Below are 20,516 nucleotides of genomic sequence, written 5' to 3' on the forward strand. Positions count from 1 at the left end.
CCTTTACATTTATGAATGGCTGGGGAAGGGAGTTAATCTCAATGCATGCTTTAACAAGGGACGCGGTGGCTCAGTGGGTTAGGACGCTGAGCTTGTCGATCAGAAGGTCGGCAGTTTGGCGGGTCGAATCCCGAGTGCCGCGTAACAGAGTGAGCGCCTGTTACCTGTCCCAGCTTCTGCCAACCTAGCAGTTCGAAAGCACGTAAAAATGCAAGTAGAAAAATAGGGACCACTACGGTGGGAAGGTAACAGCGTTTCGTGCGCCTTTGGCGTCTAGTCATGCCGGCCACATGACCACGGAGACGTCCTCGGACAAGCGCTGGCTCTTCGGCTTTGAAACGGAGATGAGCACCGGCCCCTAGAGTCGGAAACGACTAGCACGCATGTGCGGGGGAACCTTTACCTTTACCTTTTTACCATGCTTTAACAGTACCTCATATTGCTAAGCACATTTGATTTGTGCTTAGATTGTAAGCCGCCCTGAATCTTCGGAGAAGGGCGGGATATAAATGGGATTAAAAATCTTGCAGTGTTCAAAATTTAAGAAGAAAACACAGAGGGATTCCTCCATTCTCACACATACATATCCAGAGACACTTACTGTTTTCTGCAAGGCCTCACATTTTGCCGCAAAGAGTTTGTTCCGGCCTAGTCTGTGATTTTTCCAGTTGTCCCAAGAGGTAGTTCTTGCAGACTGTGGAAGAAACAAACTTCCAAAGTAAATAACCTTGTTTCTCACATGCTAGAAGAGTCCGTATTAGAGATGTATTTGATACGGAGACATAATTATGTCTTCATTCACGCAAATTAATTCACAATTAACAGAATAACAGAGTTGGAGGGGACCTTGGAGGTCTTCTAGTCCAACCCCAGCTCAGGCAGGAAACCCTATACCAGGGGTAGGCAACCTTGGCTCTTTTATGACTCGTGGACTTCAACTCCCAGGATTCCTGAGCCAGCTGGCTCAGGAATTCTGGGAGTTGAAGTCCACGAGTCATAAAAGAGCCGAGGTTGCCTACCCCTCCCCTATACCATTTCAGATAAATGGCTGTCCCATCTCTTCTTAAAAACTTCCAGTGTGTCATGAAATTTCTTCTTGGTTCTAGGTTGTTATTTAGTTCATGGGTCCCTAACCCCCGTTCCGTGGACCGGTACCGGGCCGCGGCATGCCAGCAACCGAGCCGCACAAACAAGCAAAGCCCCATCCGTGGGATGCAGGCAGCACACAAAACCACACACTCTCCCGTCTGTGGAAAAACCTTTCTCTACGGAACCAGTCCTCGGTAGCCAAAAGGTTGAGGACCTCTGATTTAGTTATTAAATTTGTTTGCCACCCATATGGCCACAAGGCAACTTTGGGAGGCTTACAGTGTTAAAATGAAACCCTCAGTGCATGCACAGATATAAAAACATAGATAAAATATTAAAACTGCAATAAATACAAGTTATAACTAAAGATGGGACGGAAGGGAGAAGAATATACGGGGGGGTGGGGGTGGGGGAGGTGATAGCTGCTGTTAGTCAATCAACCACCATCTAGGCCCCAAGCTAAAATTCTCCCATCTGGACCCCCAGGCCAACTGGCAGAGCCTTCAAGTTCTTAAGGAAAGTCAGGAAGGTAAACTAAATATTACCTACAGGAGGGTAGGAACCAATTTCACCTCAGGAGGCGAGATGTTCCAAAGGGCTGGAGACGTAGCAGAGAAGGTTCTTATGTTGGACCCCCACCAGCCAAAATTCATTGACTGACAGGATCTGCAGCATGCTTCCTCTACCAGCACAGGTGGGATGGGGCTGTCTCACAGGGGTGAAAAGGTTCCTTAAGTAACCTAGACCAGGGGTAGGCAACCTTGGCTCTTTTTATGACTCGTGGACTTTATTTTTTTATTTATTTATTTATTTTATTTGTATACCGCCCTTCTCCCGAAGGACTCAGGGCAGTGAACAGGGCAATACATATTAAAAAACAAGATACAAAAATTAAAAACGATTAAACAAAATGCCCATGAATAAGTTAAAACACATTAAAAAATAGGTTAAAACAAATTAATAAAACCCAACCCCATCCCATCAGGCCAGGCCAGCTTGTTCGAAAAGGTAGGTTTTGAGATCGCGCCGGAAGGAGGGGAGGTCAGGCGCCATCCGGAGCTCGACCGGAAGATGGTTCCATAAATCCAGCGCGCCCACAGAGAACGCCCTCCCCCTGGGGGTCACCAGTCGACATTCTTTGACCGGTGGCACCCTGAGGAGGCCCTCTCTGTGGGAGCGTACTGGGCGGAGGGAAGTTGACGCCGGCCGCAGGTGCTCCCCAAGGTATTCCGGACCCATGCCATGTAGGGCTTTGTAGGTCATTACCAACACCTTGAATCTCACCCGGAGGACAACTGGAAGCCAATGCAGCTCGCGGAGCAGAGGTGTAACATGGGAGTGTTGGGAAACTCCCAACACAACTCTCGCGGCTGCATTCTGTACCAGCTGGAGCCTCCGAGTGGTCTTCAAGGGTAGCCCCATGTAGAGAGCGTTGCGGTAGTCCAGACGAGAGGTCACGAGGGCGTGACCGTACGTAAGGCATCCCGGTCTAGATAGGGCCGCAACTGGCGCACCAGGCGAACCTGGGCGAAGGCCCCCCTAGTCACAGCTACTATATGGTCTTCTAGAGAAAGCTGTGAATCTAGGAGGACTCCCAAGTTGTGAGCCCTATCTACAGGGGGTAATAACTCACCCCCCATAGAGATGGAATATCCTGAATATCCCGAGATGCCGGTACGCACAGCCACTCGGTCTTGTCAGGGTTGAGTCGAAGCCTGTTCCTCCCCATCCAGACCCGAACCGCCTCCAGGCAGCGGGACATCACGTCGAGGGCATCACTGGGGTGGTTTGGGGTCGAAATGAAAAGCTGGGTATCATCAGCATACTGATGATACCCAACTCCAAAACCACGAATGATCTCACCCAGCAGTTTCATGTAGATGTTGAACAGCCAGTCATGCTGAGGGGAAAGGGAAAGGTTTCCAAGCTGAGCCATGCTAGCTCAGGAATTCTGGGAGTTGAAGTCCACGAGTCATAAAAAGAGCCAAGGTTGCCTACCCCTGACCTAGACCAAGGCCACACAGGGCTTTATAAGTAATTGCACCCAGAAGCAAACCGGGTGATGGAACAATGATGGAACATGGGCCAGTCTGGGAGCCCCCAAACCAGCTGCCGCACACATTATCAAAGTTAATTCAGGACTTTGTTCAGCATCCAAATGGTTGCAAGCATCCCTTAAGGAATTTTCTGACCTTCAATTGGTTAGAATGTTTGGGAACCTTCCATGACATCACAGCAACTCAGATGAAAGGAGGAAGGACTCTGCCAGCTTACAGTCTTAATTTTAAATCCCAGTCCTCTTACCTTTGTAACCTTTGGCTTGTGACGTTGCTTGCCCCGGCTCTGGCGTGTGTTGTATTTGGCCAACTGATAGGCATCAAACTGCCGGAACTTATCGGCCATTCCAGCGCGGAGACAGGAAGGCATGGGAGCCAGTGTTCCTTCTTCCCCTGCTAGGCTCTGTACAGAGAGAAGGAAAAGGGCACCAAGTGGAAAATCAGAACAACACAATAAGAGAATTGGAAGGGGCCTTGGAGGTCTTCTAGTCCAGCCCCCTGCTCAGGCAGGAAATCCTATACCATTTCAGATAAATGGTTGTCTAGTCTCTTCTTAAAAAGTTTCAGTGTTGGGTGAATCCACAACTTCTGGAGGCAAGTTGTTCCACTGATTAATTGTTCTAACTGTCAGGAAATTATCTCCTTAGTTCTAGGTTGCTTCTGTCCTTGATTAGTTTCCATCCGTTGCTTCTTGTCCTGCCTTCAGGCGCTTTGGAGAATAGCTTGGCTCCCTCTTCTTTGTGGCAGCCCCTGAGATATTGGAACACTGCTGTCGTGTCACCCCTCGTCCTTCTCTTCATTAAACTAGATATACCCAATTCTAGCAAACGTTCCTTATATGTTTTATCCTCCAGTCCCCTGATCATCTTTGTTGCTCTTCTCTGCACTCTTCAATCAATCTATCAATCCAAGAGTTCCATCCTGGATTAAATCCAGAACTCCCTGATGAAGAGGAAATTGGAGAATAAAGGAGTTGTTCTTACTTGATAGAGCCTAGCCACCTGCATCCAGTCTGATGGAAGCTGTACCGCATGGCAGAAATAGCGCCGCACATGTGGGCGGCAGGGCTGAAGGGAGGAAGCCAATGCAAGGAGGAAATTAGCCGTACTGCGGATGTTCAGTTCTTGGCGGGCATACAAGGCAACCTGAGCAAAGAGAAAGAGATCATTATGATGATGATGATGATGATGATGATGATGATGATGATGATGATGATGATCAGAAATGGGGGGAAAGCCACTTTACAACACTTGAGTCTTACGCCTGTCGCATGGTGAACTTTCAATTTAAGAATATAGTCAGAAGAAGCGGGGGGGGGGAAATGGTGCATTCACCGCGAAGAAAACAATTTGGACTAGCACGTAATTTTATGGGGAGGGTTACTACCCTTGTACTTCGCATTTTTCCTCGTTTTTAATTTCTCATCTGCATTCCTTAAAAGAGTTTTTGTTTGTTTGTATCTGTGTGTGTGTGTGTATTGTGTCTCTCCTCAGCTTGTTCCTCCAACTTAAGTCGGGCTGCAATATTATACAATCGCTAGTAAATCAGGCTGCAATATTATACAATCGCTAGTAATTATTCCCTTCTTGCCGTGGATCGAACATTGCAAAAATTCTGTGGGTTTTTTTTTTTGCTGAGTGATATAAATTCACAGACAATTTAGAATATATATATATATATATATATATATATATATATACATATATATATATATATATATATATATATATATATATATATGCAAATTATTCAAATTGCTAATTAAGAATTTTGGGAGGCTGAGATGGCCATTTCAAACTCTTTATGTTCTCATCAGTCAGTCATACCCTTTATCTGAGATTTGAACCTGGGCTGATTGTATATTAGGCAGTTGTTTTAACTTGCTGAGCCACAGGTTCTTTCTCTCTTTTTATTAGCTAGAAAGCAAGGCAAATATATGTTAAGTATTTGTCAAGGCTTTTTGAAAGCACCTTGCTAATTAACTCTTTCATTCCTGCTTTGGCCTGTCTCAAGGCTTATCCACAGGATATAGTCAACTATGACAGCTCATTATTTGTGCAAATTATTCAAATTGCTAATAAAGAATATATATGTAATATATATGTAAATTACTAACAAAGAATTAAGGGAGACTGACTAATTCTTTGTTAGTAATTTACATAAATATATGAGCTGTCACCGGTGTGACTACTGCCTGTTCGATGGCCTTCAAGATAGGCTGAAACAGGAAATAAAGATTTGCCCCATGTTTGGGGCCTACCAAGGTAATCTAAAAAATAGCTAACAAGCATTTGACATATATATATATACAGCGGCAGGCAATCCCTCAATGTGGCACCAGGTTACCCCAACATAGTTCTGCAAGTTGGAATGAATACTTGCTACTCATGTGCAGACGTTTACAAATTGAAAAGAAGAAAAGAGTATAACGATAGGTGCAAAAAGTTGGATGTCCTTCCGGTCAGAATAGTTATAATAATTCTGTTTTTGTGGAAATAACAGTTCCCGCATTATCTTTGCAATCAGCTAAGAGTTTTTCTATTCCGGCTTTTGGAATACTTCTCTTTCTTGGAAGAATTCAAAAATACCCTTAGGTCTCCTTGCACGTAGCGCATGTTTTAAAATTATCCACAATGCTCAGCACCAGGGACTGGGAAAGCCATTCTCAAGCTTTTACATTAGAATCGTAGGGTTGGCTCACGAGCTTAGGATGCTAGGATGAGGATCAGCAGGCTTGCGTTTGAGACCTGGTTGCTGCCGTGGGATAGGATGAGCTCCCGTCACATGCACCGCCTCCTGCCGACCCAGCAGTTCAAAAGCGGGTCGCAATGAGTAGATAACTGTGGACCACTTCCATGGGCAACTTAACAAGTATGTAAAAGAAGCCCCCTAACTAGGCATCCCTACGGGCAACGGTGATGCCACCGTTGAATCCCTTCAACCCAGAAGCACTTCAGTACTCCTGACGTGACATGTATAATGTTGAAAGACCTGGGGGGGGGTCTTCTAGTCCAAAGGTCCCCAAAGTTTTGGATACCAAGGACTGGTTCCGTGGAGAGATGTTTTTCCGCGAACCGGAGGATGCGTGGTTTTGTGTGCTGCCTGCATCTTGCGGATGGGGCTTTGCTTGTTTGTGTGGCCTGGTTGCTGGCATGCTGTGGCCCGGTACTGGTCCACAGACCGGGGGTTGGGGACCCCTGTTCTAGTCCAACTGCCTGCCCATTGCAAGAATCCTCATATCAATCAGAATAAATGGTTGGCCAATCTTTTCTTGAAACTTTTTGCTCATGGTTGATTTGAAGATGTGTTTCAGTTCATCTGACTAACATTTCGAGTCTTATAATTATAGGCGAATATTAATATGATACCCACAACAAAGTTGACCACCCAATAAACTGGGGAAGTCAATCATGTTCAGAAAAATGATGCAATCAGAGCTAAACCTATGCAACAATTACAATCAGATAACCTCTTAAGCTCAGGGACATCCATGGTACACAGCTGCTCCGAATGCCTTACACATCCCACCCACCCCAACCCTCAAGCCCAGGCTCCACAGCCACCTTTCATACCTTGAGGATGAATTCAGGTTCATATTCTGCTAGATTCTTACATACTTTCATCAATTTCTGCTGCAACAACCCCGGAGGATTCCCAAAAGTTGCCCCTTCCACCAATGAGCAGCAGACCAAGCTCAGGAGCATTAGCTAAAAAAAAAGGGGGGGGGAGGGAGGGGAGACTTAGGTAGTGCTCATGGGAATTTCCTTACCAATTCTAAATTCCTAGTCCATAAGAGACTGTTTAACTACTATAAATACAGAGAAAAAGAAACCATGAGAACTTTAAAAAAAACATTCCAGACTAAATAGGAAACTAGAACAAAAGAATGCAGAAACACAGGTAGTTCTTGACTTACAACCATCTGTTTAATGACCGTTCAAAGTTATAACAGCACTGAAAAAAGTGAATTATGACAGTTTTCACACTTACAACTCTGAATTCTAATCCTGCGTTAGGCACCAAAGCTTGCTCGCTGACCTTGGGCCAGTCGCTCTGTCTCAGTCTAGCCCACCTCACAGGATACTTGCTGTTGTCCTCAACTTACAACCATATATCTGAAACGATGTAGGGTTTCCTGACTGAGCGGGGGGGGGGGGTGGACTAGAAGACCTACAAGGTCGCTTCCAACTCTGTTATTCTATTCTATTCTATTCTATTCTATTCTATTCTATTCTATTCTATTCTATTCTATTCTATTCTATTCTATTCTATTCCATTCCACTACTCTACTCTACTCTATTCTACTCTATTCTTATTCTATTGTACTCTATTCTGCTCTACTCTACTCTACTCTACTCTACTCTACTCTACTCTACTCTACTCTATTCCTATTCTATTCTATTCTATTCTATTCTATTCTATTCTATTCTATTCTATTCTATTCTATTCTATTCTATTCCATTCCACTCCACTCCACTCCACTCCACTCCACTCCTCTACTCTATTCCTATTCTATTGTACTCTATTCTGCTCTATTCTATTCTATTCTATTCTATTCTATTCTATTCTATTCTATTCTATTCTATTCTATTCCATTCCACTCCACTCCACTCCACTCCACTCCACTCCTCTACTCTATTCCTATTCTATTGTACTCTATTCTGCTCTATTCTATTCTATTCTATTCTATTCTATTCTATTCTATTCTCTATTTAGTGACTGTTCTAAGTGAAAATAGCACTGACAAAAGTGACTTATGACCAGTTTTTCATACTTACGAACCTTGCAGCATCCCTATGGTCACGCGGTCATAATTCAGAGCCTTGACAACTGGCATGTATTTATGATGATTGTAATGTCCCAAGGTCATGTGATCACCTTTGGCGACCTTCTGACAAGCAAAGTCAATGGGGAAGCCAGATTCGCTTAACAACCATAATACTGACTTAACAACTGCAGTGATTCACTTCACCACCATGGCAAGAATGGTTGTAAAGTGGGGCAAAACTCACTTAACAACTACCTCATTTAGCAACAAAAATGTAGGGCTCCATCGTGATCGTAAGTCAAGGGCTACCTGCATTATTCTTGCTTGCAAAGCTGTTTTTGTTTGCAAATGTCCACAAAAATGGGAAAAAATCATGGCGCCCTCAAAGAGTTGGCCCTCTTACCTTCTGCTCTTTTACAGCTACCCCTTCATCCTCCTCTTGTATCTCAGACAGCAGGGTGTCATCCTCCTCCTGTAACTGCTCCGACTCATCTTCGGGCACCACAAGGACATATTCTGGGATGCCACCAAATGAGTCCATCTCATCCTCTTGTGTCTACCATTGGACAGAAGAAAAAAACAAGTCACCGTGAAGCCACTAAGTCAAATCAGCCTACAAGCAACGGCCACCCAGTAAATGTGATAGAAGGTGATGCTGCTATCCTGACGTTTAGGATGCCATTCCCTCCATTTGACTTTCCAGATCTGCTCCAACAGCATCTACTGTGTGTCGGTGATGCCCATTCAAGCTATCTAATAAGGAATTGTTTGTTAAATGTCTGAGAAATGTTAAGTGTGCTGAGAAAGAGGCAGCTCTCTCAGCCCCAAGTCCCCATAAAATGCATGGAAGGGATGTTGAAGCCCAGCAGAAGCCATCATGGGGACACATCAGAGAAAAAAGTAATTATAAGATAACCTTTATTGTCCCTTTTTTCTGTGAACACACTGGTGCACATTTTAAAAAATGAAATTTGGATGCCCACTCTCAAAAGAAAATCATCATCATTCTAGCCTTTGTCTATCCATGGCAGGATGAATGCCTTTTCCGCATATTACTGTTCTGTACCAGCCTGCTACCGGCCCTGCAGCAAAAGCAGGTACAACCCCTTTACAAACGGCAAGAGGCTGGAATAAAGCCTGCCAAATTTATTAACATAAAACAGAGCAAGACAAGACACCAACCATGAAACAGGAACTATGAAACAGGAACTATCCAAGCGGTTGCCTTCAGCAAACCAGCCCTCCCACACATTCCCCTTAAATACAGTTCAGGGCGTGGCCTCTCTCTGCCTCCTTCCGAGGTGCCCCATTGCCTTCCTCTGTTTACTCCTGATTGACTGCCTCCTGCGTCGGGCGTCCTTGAACAGGGCCAGCTGTGGGTCATCTTCATCCACGCTGTCAGGCTCACACAGCTGGGTCTCCGTCGTGACCAGGTGGGAGGGGCCCGGCTGAGGGCTCTGCGGAGCCTCAAGGCCATCATTAGCAAGCTCTTCAACACCCCCCTCCTCCTCCTCTGAGTCGTTCGACCCAACTGCCGAACCCACAGGCTGACCCTGAATCACAACAATTTCCAACCAACACGGTCCTGAGCTTTCTTTTGCAAAATTGGGCCCACAATACTTGCTGATCTCATTGACCCATCTTGTTTTAGGTCTCTTTTGTGGATGCTTTTTTTAACCGATCGGGATCCATTCTGTGACTGCCTTGGTCCACCTGCCCTCGGTTCTTCTTGCTATGGGACCAGCCCATTTCCATTGCAATTCTTTTACTCCTTCGAGGATACCGGGTACTTATGTTGTCTAATCCATGTGCAGGTTTTCCTATCTTGTCTTGTAATGCTGAGCATGTATCTTTCCATGGGTTTTTTGTGCCACTCGTAGCTTTTGTTATCGATTGTGTGGTTAGTGGCCATGTTTATCGGCATACGTTAGAGCAAGTAGCCCACACTGATCAAAAACTTTTCCCTTCAGGCATAGGGGGGGAGGTTGTTCTTGAAAATGATGCTTAGCTTGCCGAATGCCTGACAACCACATTTAACACGCCGTTCAATTTACTTTATTGCATCACCTTCCTTTGAGATCCATTGGCCAAGGCTACACACACACACACACACACACACACACACACACACACACACAATCAAACTTGTTAACTCTCAAAAAGCTGTTACAGAATCTAGTTATTCTGCTTTGGATACATGAAGCCTCCTTCCAGAAGGTAACTAAGGAACCTGGTCATGGAGATGCTGTTGGAGCAGATCTGGAAAGTCAAATGGAGGGAATGGCATCCTAAACGTCAGGATAGCAGCATCACCTTCTATCACATTTACTGGGTGGCCGTTGCTTGTAGGCTGATTTGACTTAGTGGCTTCACGGACAATGCTGCAGACCCTGGTCATCGTGTCAAGCTCGAAGAAGCTGTTTCAGCCATTTCTGTCCCTTGGCTTGCCTTACAGACCCAGGGGAGAGTGGGGAAGAATGGAATGTGCCTTGCAGGTGGTGAGCTGCGGGGTTTGAGAACCCAGGTCATGCAAGATATTGATTACTGAGAGTCAAAGACTTTTTTCTCGTAATAATGGTCTGAAGCATAATTGGGTAATGTGACCTGCACTGCCGGGGGGGGGGGGGAGGGAGTTTCTTTACTTTTAATATACTGCTTTGGCACCCAATAGCCAGAGCTGCTTTTCCTTTCATCTATGCCGATATGATTTGCTCAATAAAGTTTTGCATTAGAGATTGGATCATCTCAGCTAAGCTTACTTCCTTGAGTTCGTCAGTCGGAACCTTGACACGTAGCTTATAAGCCATGTTCTGGATAGAAGGAAGTGAACTGCCAATAATCTTTTCTGCCGTCCTCACCACTCTCTGCACAGCCTTATGGGCTCAAAGCTAATCTAAGCTCCCAAGTAAAGATCTGTGCAGAGATCTGAAATTAAAGGGCAACAGGCTTGCCTGCGAAAAGCACCCGTCAGGTACACCCTAAATCAAAGGTGTTCATTTCCAAGGTGACATAATGCAATTCCAAGGAAACAACAGCTTTGATTTAAAGCTGTTCCCGACAGGTGCTATGCATGCAATCACGCTTTGCATTTCCGGTTTAGATCACTGTCTAGCCATCCCCTCTTAACTCATCTCCACACAGCAGCCTTCCTAAACCTGTGCCCTCCAAATGAATGTGTGGATATTACAACAGCAGTAGGTGTTGCCCATTTCAACCCCATTTGGTCTCCCATTAATCAGATCACTGACAGTGATCTGAAGCAGGAAAATTCTTACCCTTCAGAGCTGATGATTTTTCTAGGTGCAGAAACTAAGTGAAGACAGTCAAGATTACTGGGAGGGGAGACTACAAAGAAGTCATATTAGAGTACATTGAAAAATACTCTAGAGTACTGCAGTGTTTTCTCAACCTTGACCACTTTAAGATATGTGGACTTCAACTTCCAGTGTTCCCCAGCCAGCATTGCTGGCTGGGGAATTCTGGGAGCTGAACCCCACATATGTTAAAGTGGCCAAGGTTGAGAAACATTGTCCTACTGTGAAATAGTTGGGGGAAGTTTAAAAAAAAATCTGGAAGAAGGTAATGGCGCACAACTTCAATGACGACAACAAATCCTTCTTCTTCATGGAATCCATACATCTAAACCCCATCCATGGTGCAAAAATCTTTTTTGCAGAAATATTTAGAAATAAATATTTGAATGTATCATCAGGAACCAAACTCAACATGAAGGCGACTTGATCGGGTACTTAATTTCTACAGATAAGGTGGAAGCTATGACAGGTAATCTTTGACTTACAGCCATTCTTTTTAGTGACCGTTCGAAGTTACAATGGCCACTGAAAAAACTGACTTACACCTGTTTTTCACACTTACAACCACTGGTCACATGATCGAATCAGACACTTGGCCCTGGCATGTATTTATGACGGTTGCACCATCCCAGGGCCATGTGATCGTTTTTGGCAACCTTCTGACACACAAAGTCACTGGGGAAGCCAGATGGACTTAACCACCGTGTGACTATCGTCACAACTGCAGCGATTCGCTTAACGAATATGGCAAGCCAAGTTGTAAAATGGGGCACAACTCAACTGTCTTGCTTAGCTCAGCTGGGGGGGTCTCGTGTCAAAGACAACCCATATTTCCGTCTTAATTTAAGTTTGACTCTTACCTGTTGGTCCTCCAGTTCATAACAAGATTGAAAGGTCTCCTCTTCAGTTGGCAAGTCAGTGGCACAGAGTTTTGGCCAAGGAGGCAATGAGGACCCTTTCAAAAGCTTTGCAGAGTCCAGAGAGAGGTTTGCTGCAACAACAGGGTGCAACAACCGAGATCTGGATTCTTCCAGCCCTGGCAATGTAAGGCTGGAAGATGCGGGCTGCGTCCCGAAGGGGTTTTCGAATCGCAGCAAATTTGGCTGCGAGAAGGTGCAATAGGAAAGCAATTTCTTAGGCCTGGGTTGCAGAAATTCAGACAGCTGGAAAAGAAACAAAATAAAAGCACCACTTAAAGCCCATCGTATCAAACAAACACACACACGAACCCACTCCAACCCCCAAGTATAGGTAGTCCTTGGCTTATAACAGTTCATTTAACGACCGAAGTTACAAAAGCAGTGAAAAGGTGTGACTTATGACCACTTTTTCACACTTGCAACTGTTGCAGCGTCCCCATGGTCGAGTGATAAAAATTCAGAGGCTTTGGCAACTGACTCGTATTTATGACGGATGTCGTGTCCCAGGGTCATGTGATCACTTTTTGCAACTTTCTAACGAGCAAAGTCGATGGGGAGGCCAGATTCACTTAACAACCCTTAACAACTGCAATGATCCACTTAAGGTTGTCCAATGGGGTAAAATTCACTTAACGACGGTCTCACTTAGCAACAGAAATTTTGGACTCGGTTGTGGTCGTAAGGTGAGGACTAGCTGTATTCTTCAATCCACGATAGGCACCACTTGAATTGACTTCACTCAGCGGCGGCTTCCTTACCGTTAACTTGTTTTGTTCCTGGTTCTGGCTTCTTTCCGATGTCTCTCTGGCCTCTGTGACTTTGTCACTCTTTGTAGATCCCTCCGGGCCTTTCCACAAGCTCTCCACGTGTGCCAAACCAAGTTTCTCTGCCCCACCCACATCTTTCTGCTGGGACACAATCAGACACGTCTAAATAAGCGGAGCAGCAACAATTGAATTCAAGTGTCGGTATGGTTCCTTTCTTCTTTCCAATACCCTGAAAATTTCCCTTGATAATTTGGCAGAACGGTTTCGGTCTGAAAAAGGTCTCCTCCATGTTGACCCTGATTTCTAGAGACAACCCAAGATGTCTTCCTGCAGTTTTCTTGGCTATATGATAGAAGCAAGTCTGCTGCTGGCATTTTCATCTTCCTGGTCTAGTGTATGTCTCTGAGAGCTCCTTGTGGTCTCCTATCCTACTTAGACTTAACCCTTCTTTTCAAAAACAGAGGCCAGCCAGGGGCTACCACTTGCCAGGACACCACTTTCAGACCCTCACCATTTCTGTTTCTCCTATTTGCATGCAGTTGGGGAACATAGAATGAAGGCTATTGCTAAGCACATTGATTTGTGCTTTAGATTGTAAGCCGCCCTGAGTCTTCGGAGAAGGGCGGGATATAAATGGGATTTTTTTTAAAAAAAGGCACAACATTTAAATCAACTACCCAGGAATCCAGCTGAAGCCAACACTTATTAGGAATATTTTCATAGGCACAGTGTCTTAACTGTACCTTACCATGCTGAGTGGCCAACCTGGAGCATTTGAGATCAAGGAAGCTGAGGTTATCAAACTGTTCTGGGATCCAGCCACTGACTGGCTCTGGGTGACAGATTTCAGGGGACTTACCCACAATCCTGAAGGACAGACAGGATTCAAAAGTCGAAGTCGAGATTCCTCCAGTTTTTGGAGAATATGGGGAACAGAAGTATTAGCATGGAGAGAAGACTTCTCCATGCAATGCAGGGTAACGGGATCCATAGTCTTTGAGGAAAAAGTCAACAGGGCTTCAATCTCTGCAGAAGAAAAATAAAATAAAGGCAGTGATTGTGTGCCTGAGTAAAAGTCCAGTTGTGAACTGCTTGTTCTCAAAATGGGCATGCAAATTCTACTGGCAAGCTTGCTTTTAAAACTGTTTTATTATTATTATTATTATTATTATTATTATTATTATTATTATTATTATTATTTTATAATATAAAATGCAAAAATGCAAAAGAAAACAGTAGGAAAGATAGGGAAGGGAAAAGAAAAGGGAAAACTGTAGGAACAAGGGATATAAATGGAATTTTTAAAAAAAGAAATAAAAGATATTGATTTCTGACTCTCTTTGGTGCAGTAGAATAAGATAATAGCACCAAGCCTCAACTTTTTACTTTTGCGTAATAGTATAAACTAGCCATTTCTATAACAACAAACCTATCTAATCGATAAAACTCAAAATCAATTTTTCATTTTTTCCACCTCGAGCACAAAATCCAGAAACGGTTCCCAAGTAGAAATAAAAGTAACTGTGTGGGTTTTTTTTTCTTTAATCATAAAACTGTCTTTTCAAAGGTCCAAGACTTGCCTTTTCTTAACCAACCTAACCCACGTGCTCTTGCTGTTTTACTGACAAAACACCAAACTTTTAAAGATCATTTTGACAGTACATACAATATTTCAAAATTCACCTTTAAATTTAAAACTCTTGCAAGGATGTGCAAAACCAAATGTGATTCTGCTGCAAAAAGGAAGCAGAACTTAATTTTAGTTTATTTTTAAGCCAACATTGCTGAGCTTAAACGATCCCTTATGACACCTGAGCCACTTTACAATGTCTTCTGGAACTTCAATTCCCAGATTTCCCAACCCACATCTTAAAGTTGTCCAAGTTGGGAAACTCTGCCCTAGCAATTACAGGACACAGGATTCCCTGCTCTTAGCCATAGGCAAGGAGGAAGAATGACACTTTACAGCACTGGCTGCAAAAAGGCTGGCTTCAGCACGGGTGAAATCAAATATTTCGGCCTTTGTTTTGCATTTTTAGCCCTTCGGTTGGGGTTATGAGGCAGTATGGAAGACCAAGAAAAGACAGAATAACAGAGTTGGAAGGGACCGTGGAGGTCATCTAGTTTAACCCTCAGGCAGGAAACCCTATACCATTTCAGACAAATGGTTGTCCAGTCTCTTCTTAAAAATTTCCACAACTTCTAGAGGCAGGTTGTTCCACTGGTTAATTGTTCTAACTGTCAGGAAATTTCTCCTTAGTTCTAGGTTGCTTCTCTCTTTGATTACTTTCCATCCATTGCTTCTTGTTCTGCCTTCAGGTGCTTTGGAGAATAGCTTGACTCCCTCTTCTTTGTGGCAGCCCCTGAGATATTGGAACATCAGTATGCTCAAAGGCACAATCGAGAAGAAGGAATGCTGAAATGGAATAGCGTCTTTGAGAAGGCCATGGGTTAGAAGATAAAGAAAAGAAGATTAAAGATTTACTACTCCAAGGATCACCAGACAGGCCCAGCTCACCTGTCACTTCTGCAGACTGTGATAGATTGTAACCTACCAATTCATTTCAGAAGCCTTTTCTTTACACCTAGATGAAAAAATAGGAATATAATTTCTAATCAGTGGCACATTTTGTTATATGCTAGCCACACACCCACCTATGCTCATACACACAGACATTAGGTTCAGTTTATGATGGCCAAATCCCAAACTTCATTCTAGCATTGATGATGTTACGTAGATTGGTAATGAAACGTCTGCAAGAAAACCACCAAGCTGAGACAGCACTAAGAATCCCAAAGCACAAACTACTTTGTTATTATTGCTTTGCCTGGTTAGAAAAGGGGCCAAATTACCCACACAAATAATTCAAATTCTTTGAGCAGCACTGAAGATGGAGCTTGGCTGTTTGAAGAAGGCTTGGCCAGTGTTTTTCAACCTCAGCAACTTTAAGAGCAGTGGACTTCAATTCCCAGAATTCTCCAGTTAGCCATGCTGGCTGGGGAATTCTGGGACGTGAAGTCCACTGCTCTTAAAGTCATTGTGGTTGAGAAATATCGGAAGTGGTTACAGCTCAAATTTCTTTTCTCCTGGCTCTGACACTTGATAAAAAGAAAACAAAAATTAAAAACCTGTATGACCTTGTTTGGATCACATCCTGGAACATATCCCATCCGCTGGCTTAGAGAGCTCCCTAGCCTGAACTCAAGGCCCCAAACATCTTTCAGATGACACAACCTTGCTCAATCCTTAAGCCTCAATTTTCCCTCACCCTGGATCCCTGGTTAATTCATTGTCACTGCCACTAATCCGGGGTGTGAGAAAAAAAGAACTTCCTTCATTTCACACATGTCAATGGGGTGACGTGTCTGTCCAAACCTAACATGGCTTCTTGTTCTTCCCTACATGCAACAGGCTGATGCCAACTCACTATTGGCTTGCCAATACATTTACCTCCGGGGCAAATTTGAACTTGGGAAGCACGTTACAAGAGAAGGAGGATGATTTAAAAAGGAGTGTAAGAAAACATTAAAGTTAATGGGTCAATATTTACAAAGGTGCCTATAATTTCTTTACAGGCAGTCCTCGACTTACCTGTGACCGTTCAAAGTTACAACGGCACTAAAAAATGTGACTTATGACTGTTTTTCACAGTTATGACCGTGGTAGCATCCCCATGGCCACATGATCAAAATTCAGATATTTGGGAAGTTATTCACAGTTATGACCGTTGCAGTGTCCTAGGGTCAAGTGACCACCTTTTGCGGCCTTCTGATAAAGACAGTGGGACAACCAGATTCATTTAACAACCGTGTCACTAATTTAACAACTGCAGTGATTCACTTAACCACTGTGGCGATAAAGGTCGCAAAATGGGGCAAAATTCACTTAATAAATATTTCACTTGGTAATAAAAATTTTGGGCTCGATTGTGGTCGAGGACTACCTGTAGTAGCCTCCATTTCTAAGGAAAGACACAGCAGGAAAGACACCCTAGGGCAGGGGTAGGCAACCTCAGCTCTTTTATGACTCATGGACTTCAACTCCCAGAATTCCTGAGTCAGCTATGCCAATACATTTGCTGACTCAGGAATTCTGGGAGTTGAAGTCCATGAGTCATAAAAGAGCCAAGGTTGCCTACCCCTGCCCTAGGGCCTCAAATCATTGAGCATGCAGGGGTTCCATAACCCATAAACCTCTACTGAAATGGTTCCTAAAAGGCAGCCGGGTTGGGAAAGGCTGGTGCAGTTACCTCAGCTTGGAAAGGCAGTAGTTTATTCACACAAACCCAGACTCATAATGTTTACCTACCAGTTTATTGAACAAACCATCATTATGTAGATTCACAGAGGGAGTGGATTAATGCCCCACACAAAACTGCAAGCAAACTAACCACTTTTTGTTTGTGCTAGAGTAGTTTTTGGGACTGGGCTATTGGGTGGGGGGTAGTTGTGGGGCATTAATCCCAGTGAATCTACATAACAGTGGTTTGTTCAATAAACCAGGATGTAAAAATTATGTCGGGGTTTGTGTGAATAAACCCCTGCCTTTCCAAGCTGGGAGTTGAAGTTCACACATCTAAAAGTTGCGGAGTTTAAGAAACCCCGAAGCAGTTTCTAAATTGAAAACTACAGGTGGTCCTCGACTTACGACCACAATTGACCCCAACATTTCTGTTGTTAAGTAAAACATTTAAGTGAGTTTTGTCCCATTTTACAACTTTTTTGCCACAGTGTTAAATGAATCACTGAAATCGTTCAGTTAGTAACAGGGTTGTTAAGTGAACCAGGCTTTCCCCATTGACTTTGCTTGTCAAAAAAGGTCGCAAGAGGTGATCACATGATCCCGGGACACTGCAACCGTTGTAAATACGAGCCAGTTGCCAAGTGTCTAAATTTTGATCAAGCGACTGCCGGGATTCTGCAACAGTCCTAAGTGTGAAAAATGGCCATATAGTCACTTTTTCCAGTGCCGTTTTAAGTTCAAACGGTCACTAAACAAACTGTTGTAACCCGAGGACTACCTGTACAATAAAACACCTTTGATTCCTTTGGAGGGGTAAAAAAAAAAGAGGCTCAAAACTCTTCTCTCATCTGCAGGAAATCTTGGGAAAAAGTGGAAATAATCGTCTTGGGCAACTTTCTCCCTCAATGCTGCGCTTTTTTTCAACCAGTGCAAAGGCAAAGTTCACCCATTTCTCCTCAGCCCCACCAAGATGTAGGAGGGAGATTACACGCTGGGGGGGGGGGGGGAAACGTGATTCACATCCCCACGGCCTAGCTCGAGCAAACTGTTGTAAGTCGAGGATGACCCGTACAATAAAAACGCCTTTGATCCCTTTGAAGAAGAAAATAATTTAAAAAAAGCGGGGGGGGGTTTGTTGTTTCAAAACTCTTCTCTCATTTGCAAGAAATCTTGGGGGAAAAAGTGGAAATAATTGACCCAACCCAAACGAGAGCTTCGGGAATGACTCAGCCCGCTGCGCGGGGGGGGGGGGGGGAAACGTGTTTCACATCCCCACGGCCTAAACTCAGGAGTCTTCAAACTTGTCCCTTTTACGACTTGTGGACTTCAACTCCCAGAATTCCTCAGCCAGGTACGCTTGCTGAGGAATTCGGGGAGTTGAAGTCCACAAGTCATTAAAGGGCCAAGTTTGAAGACCCCTGGGCCCTAGCTCGAGGCGTGACACGGGTGCTTAGCGATGCCCGCCAACCCGCGAAACGATGGAGGGTGGTTGTTGTTGTTGTTGTTGTTGTTGTTGTTTTTCCTCTTCCTCCTCCTCCTCCTCTCTCCCTCCCTCCCACCGCCCCGGACAGCTGATGATGTTCCCACGCCTTTATCTCTAACCAGGAAGCGGCGGCGGCGGCGGCGGCGGCGTCTCTAAGCCAAAGTGCCAGCCGAGCCTCGCGGGCTCGCCCTTTGCGCCCTCTCACCCTTCCTCAGCCCCCGGAGAAGCTCCGGACTCGGACGCCGGAGAGAGACCCGCGCCCCCTCTTCTTCCTCCCGGGCGAGCGAGCGAGCGAGCTCCGGGCTCCGAACTGGCAAGGAGAGAAAAGCGGAGAAGGAAGCGAGCGGCGGCCGAGGCGCCACCCCCCCCCCCCGCCCGGTCATAGGGCGCTTATTGCCTTGCCGACAAACGGAATTGGGCCCTCCTCCTCCTCCTCCTCCTCTTAGAGACAGCCGAGGGAGCCTCGCCCGAAGCCTCCGGATTAACCCGTTGCGTTAAGGCGCAGGGAAAGGATCCGACGCTTTGACCCGGGATCCAGCGCGGGAACTTAATACAAGTAGAGTAGTCTAGAATGTAGAGTAGAATATAGAATAGAATAGAATAGAATAGAATAGAATAGAATAGAATAGAATAGAATAGAATAGAATAGAATAGAATAGAATAGAATAATAGAATAGAATAGAATAGAATAGAATAGAATAGAATAGAATAGAATAGAATAGAATATAGAGTATAATAGTGTAGAACAGAATATAGAATAGAATATAGAGTAGGATAGAATAGAATATAGAGTAGAATAGAATATAGAGTAGAACAGAGTGTAGAATAGAATATAGAGTAGGATAGAATAGAATATAGAGTAGAGTAGAACAGAATGTAGAATAGAATATACAGTAGAGTAGAACAGAATGTAGAATAGAATATAGAGTAGGATAGAATATAGAGTAGAACAGAGTAGAACAGAATGTAGAATAGAATATAGAGTAGGATAGAATATAGAGTAGAACAGAGTAGAACAGAATGTAGAATAGAATATAGAGTAGGATAGAATATAGAGTAGAGTAGAATAGAATAGAATAGAATAGAATATAGAGTAGAACGGAGTAGAACAGAATACAGAATAGAGTAGAATAGAATATAGAGTAGGATAGAATATATAGAGTAGAGTAAAGTAGAGTAGAATAGAATATAGAGTAGAACAGAGTAGAATAGAGTAGAACAGCATGTAGAATAGAATATAGAGTAGAGTAGAATAGAATATAAGTAGAATAGAATATATAGAGTAAAGTAGAGTAGAACAGTAGAGTAGAACAGAATGTAGAATAGAATATAGAGTAGAATAGAATATAGAGTAGAATAGAATATAGATTAAAGTAGAGTAGAATAGAATGCAGAATAGAACAGTAGAGTAGAGTAGAACAGAATGTAGAATTGAATATAGAGGAGAGTAGAACAGAGTAGAGTAGAATAGAATTAAGAATAGAATAGAATAATAACTATTGTCATTTTAAATGTACATTAACCAGCATACATTAAAATGGGGTTTCATTGCATACAGCTCTCAAAGGGTCACCACCTCCAATATACGCTGCATAGGTAGTTCTCAACTTACAAGTTCACTTAGTGACCTTTCAAAGTTAAAAGGCACTGAAAAAAAGTGACTTATGACCGATTTGAAATTTGAAATTGTGTTTGTTTATTTGATCAATGACCAGCAACATCAATCAAACAAAACGAGCATTAAAAACAGGAAATACAACCCGGATCAAGAAGGAAAACACCCCACCACAACAACACTCCAACAAAATCAATACAATAAAAGTATACAAGCAAATATACATTCTCTAAAAATTATTGGAAAACAACTAAGCAAAG

The 20,516-nt window shown here is 43.7% G+C and overlaps 1 protein-coding gene across 4 annotated transcripts in view; it reads right to left on the minus strand.

The window, feature by feature from the left end:
• TEP1 (telomerase associated protein 1) overlaps positions 1–19,197 on the minus strand; it is an 80,694-nt gene extending 61,497 nt beyond the window's left edge. For 2 of the 4 annotated variants that reach the window (XM_083377610.1, XM_083377607.1), the window contains exons 1-10: positions 18,847–19,197; positions 15,434–15,500; positions 13,775–13,941; positions 12,907–13,056; positions 12,089–12,391; positions 8,318–8,470; positions 6,719–6,853; positions 4,130–4,291; positions 3,394–3,549; positions 602–694 (exon numbers count right to left, since the gene is read on the minus strand). In XM_083377610.1, the coding sequence (XP_083233736.1) occupies positions 602–694; positions 3,394–3,549; positions 4,130–4,291; positions 6,719–6,853; positions 8,318–8,470; positions 12,089–12,391; positions 12,907–13,056; positions 13,775–13,906 (1,284 nt within the window). In that variant the 5' untranslated portion in view covers positions 13,907–13,941; positions 15,434–15,500; positions 18,847–19,197. Of the gene's footprint in view, positions 1–601; positions 695–3,393; positions 3,550–4,129; positions 4,292–6,718; positions 6,854–8,317; positions 8,471–12,088; positions 12,392–12,906; positions 13,057–13,774; positions 13,942–15,067; positions 15,202–15,433; positions 15,501–18,846 lie in introns of those variants that run through there. The other 2 variants (XM_083377609.1, XM_083377608.1) reach the window with 2 other exon arrangements.
• Positions 19,198–20,516: the final 1,319 nt, after the last annotated feature.

This window comes from Vipera ursinii (assembly GCF_947247035.1).
Source record: "Vipera ursinii genome assembly, chromosome: Z".
NCBI classification, from domain to species: domain Eukaryota; kingdom Metazoa; phylum Chordata; class Lepidosauria; order Squamata; family Viperidae; genus Vipera; species Vipera ursinii.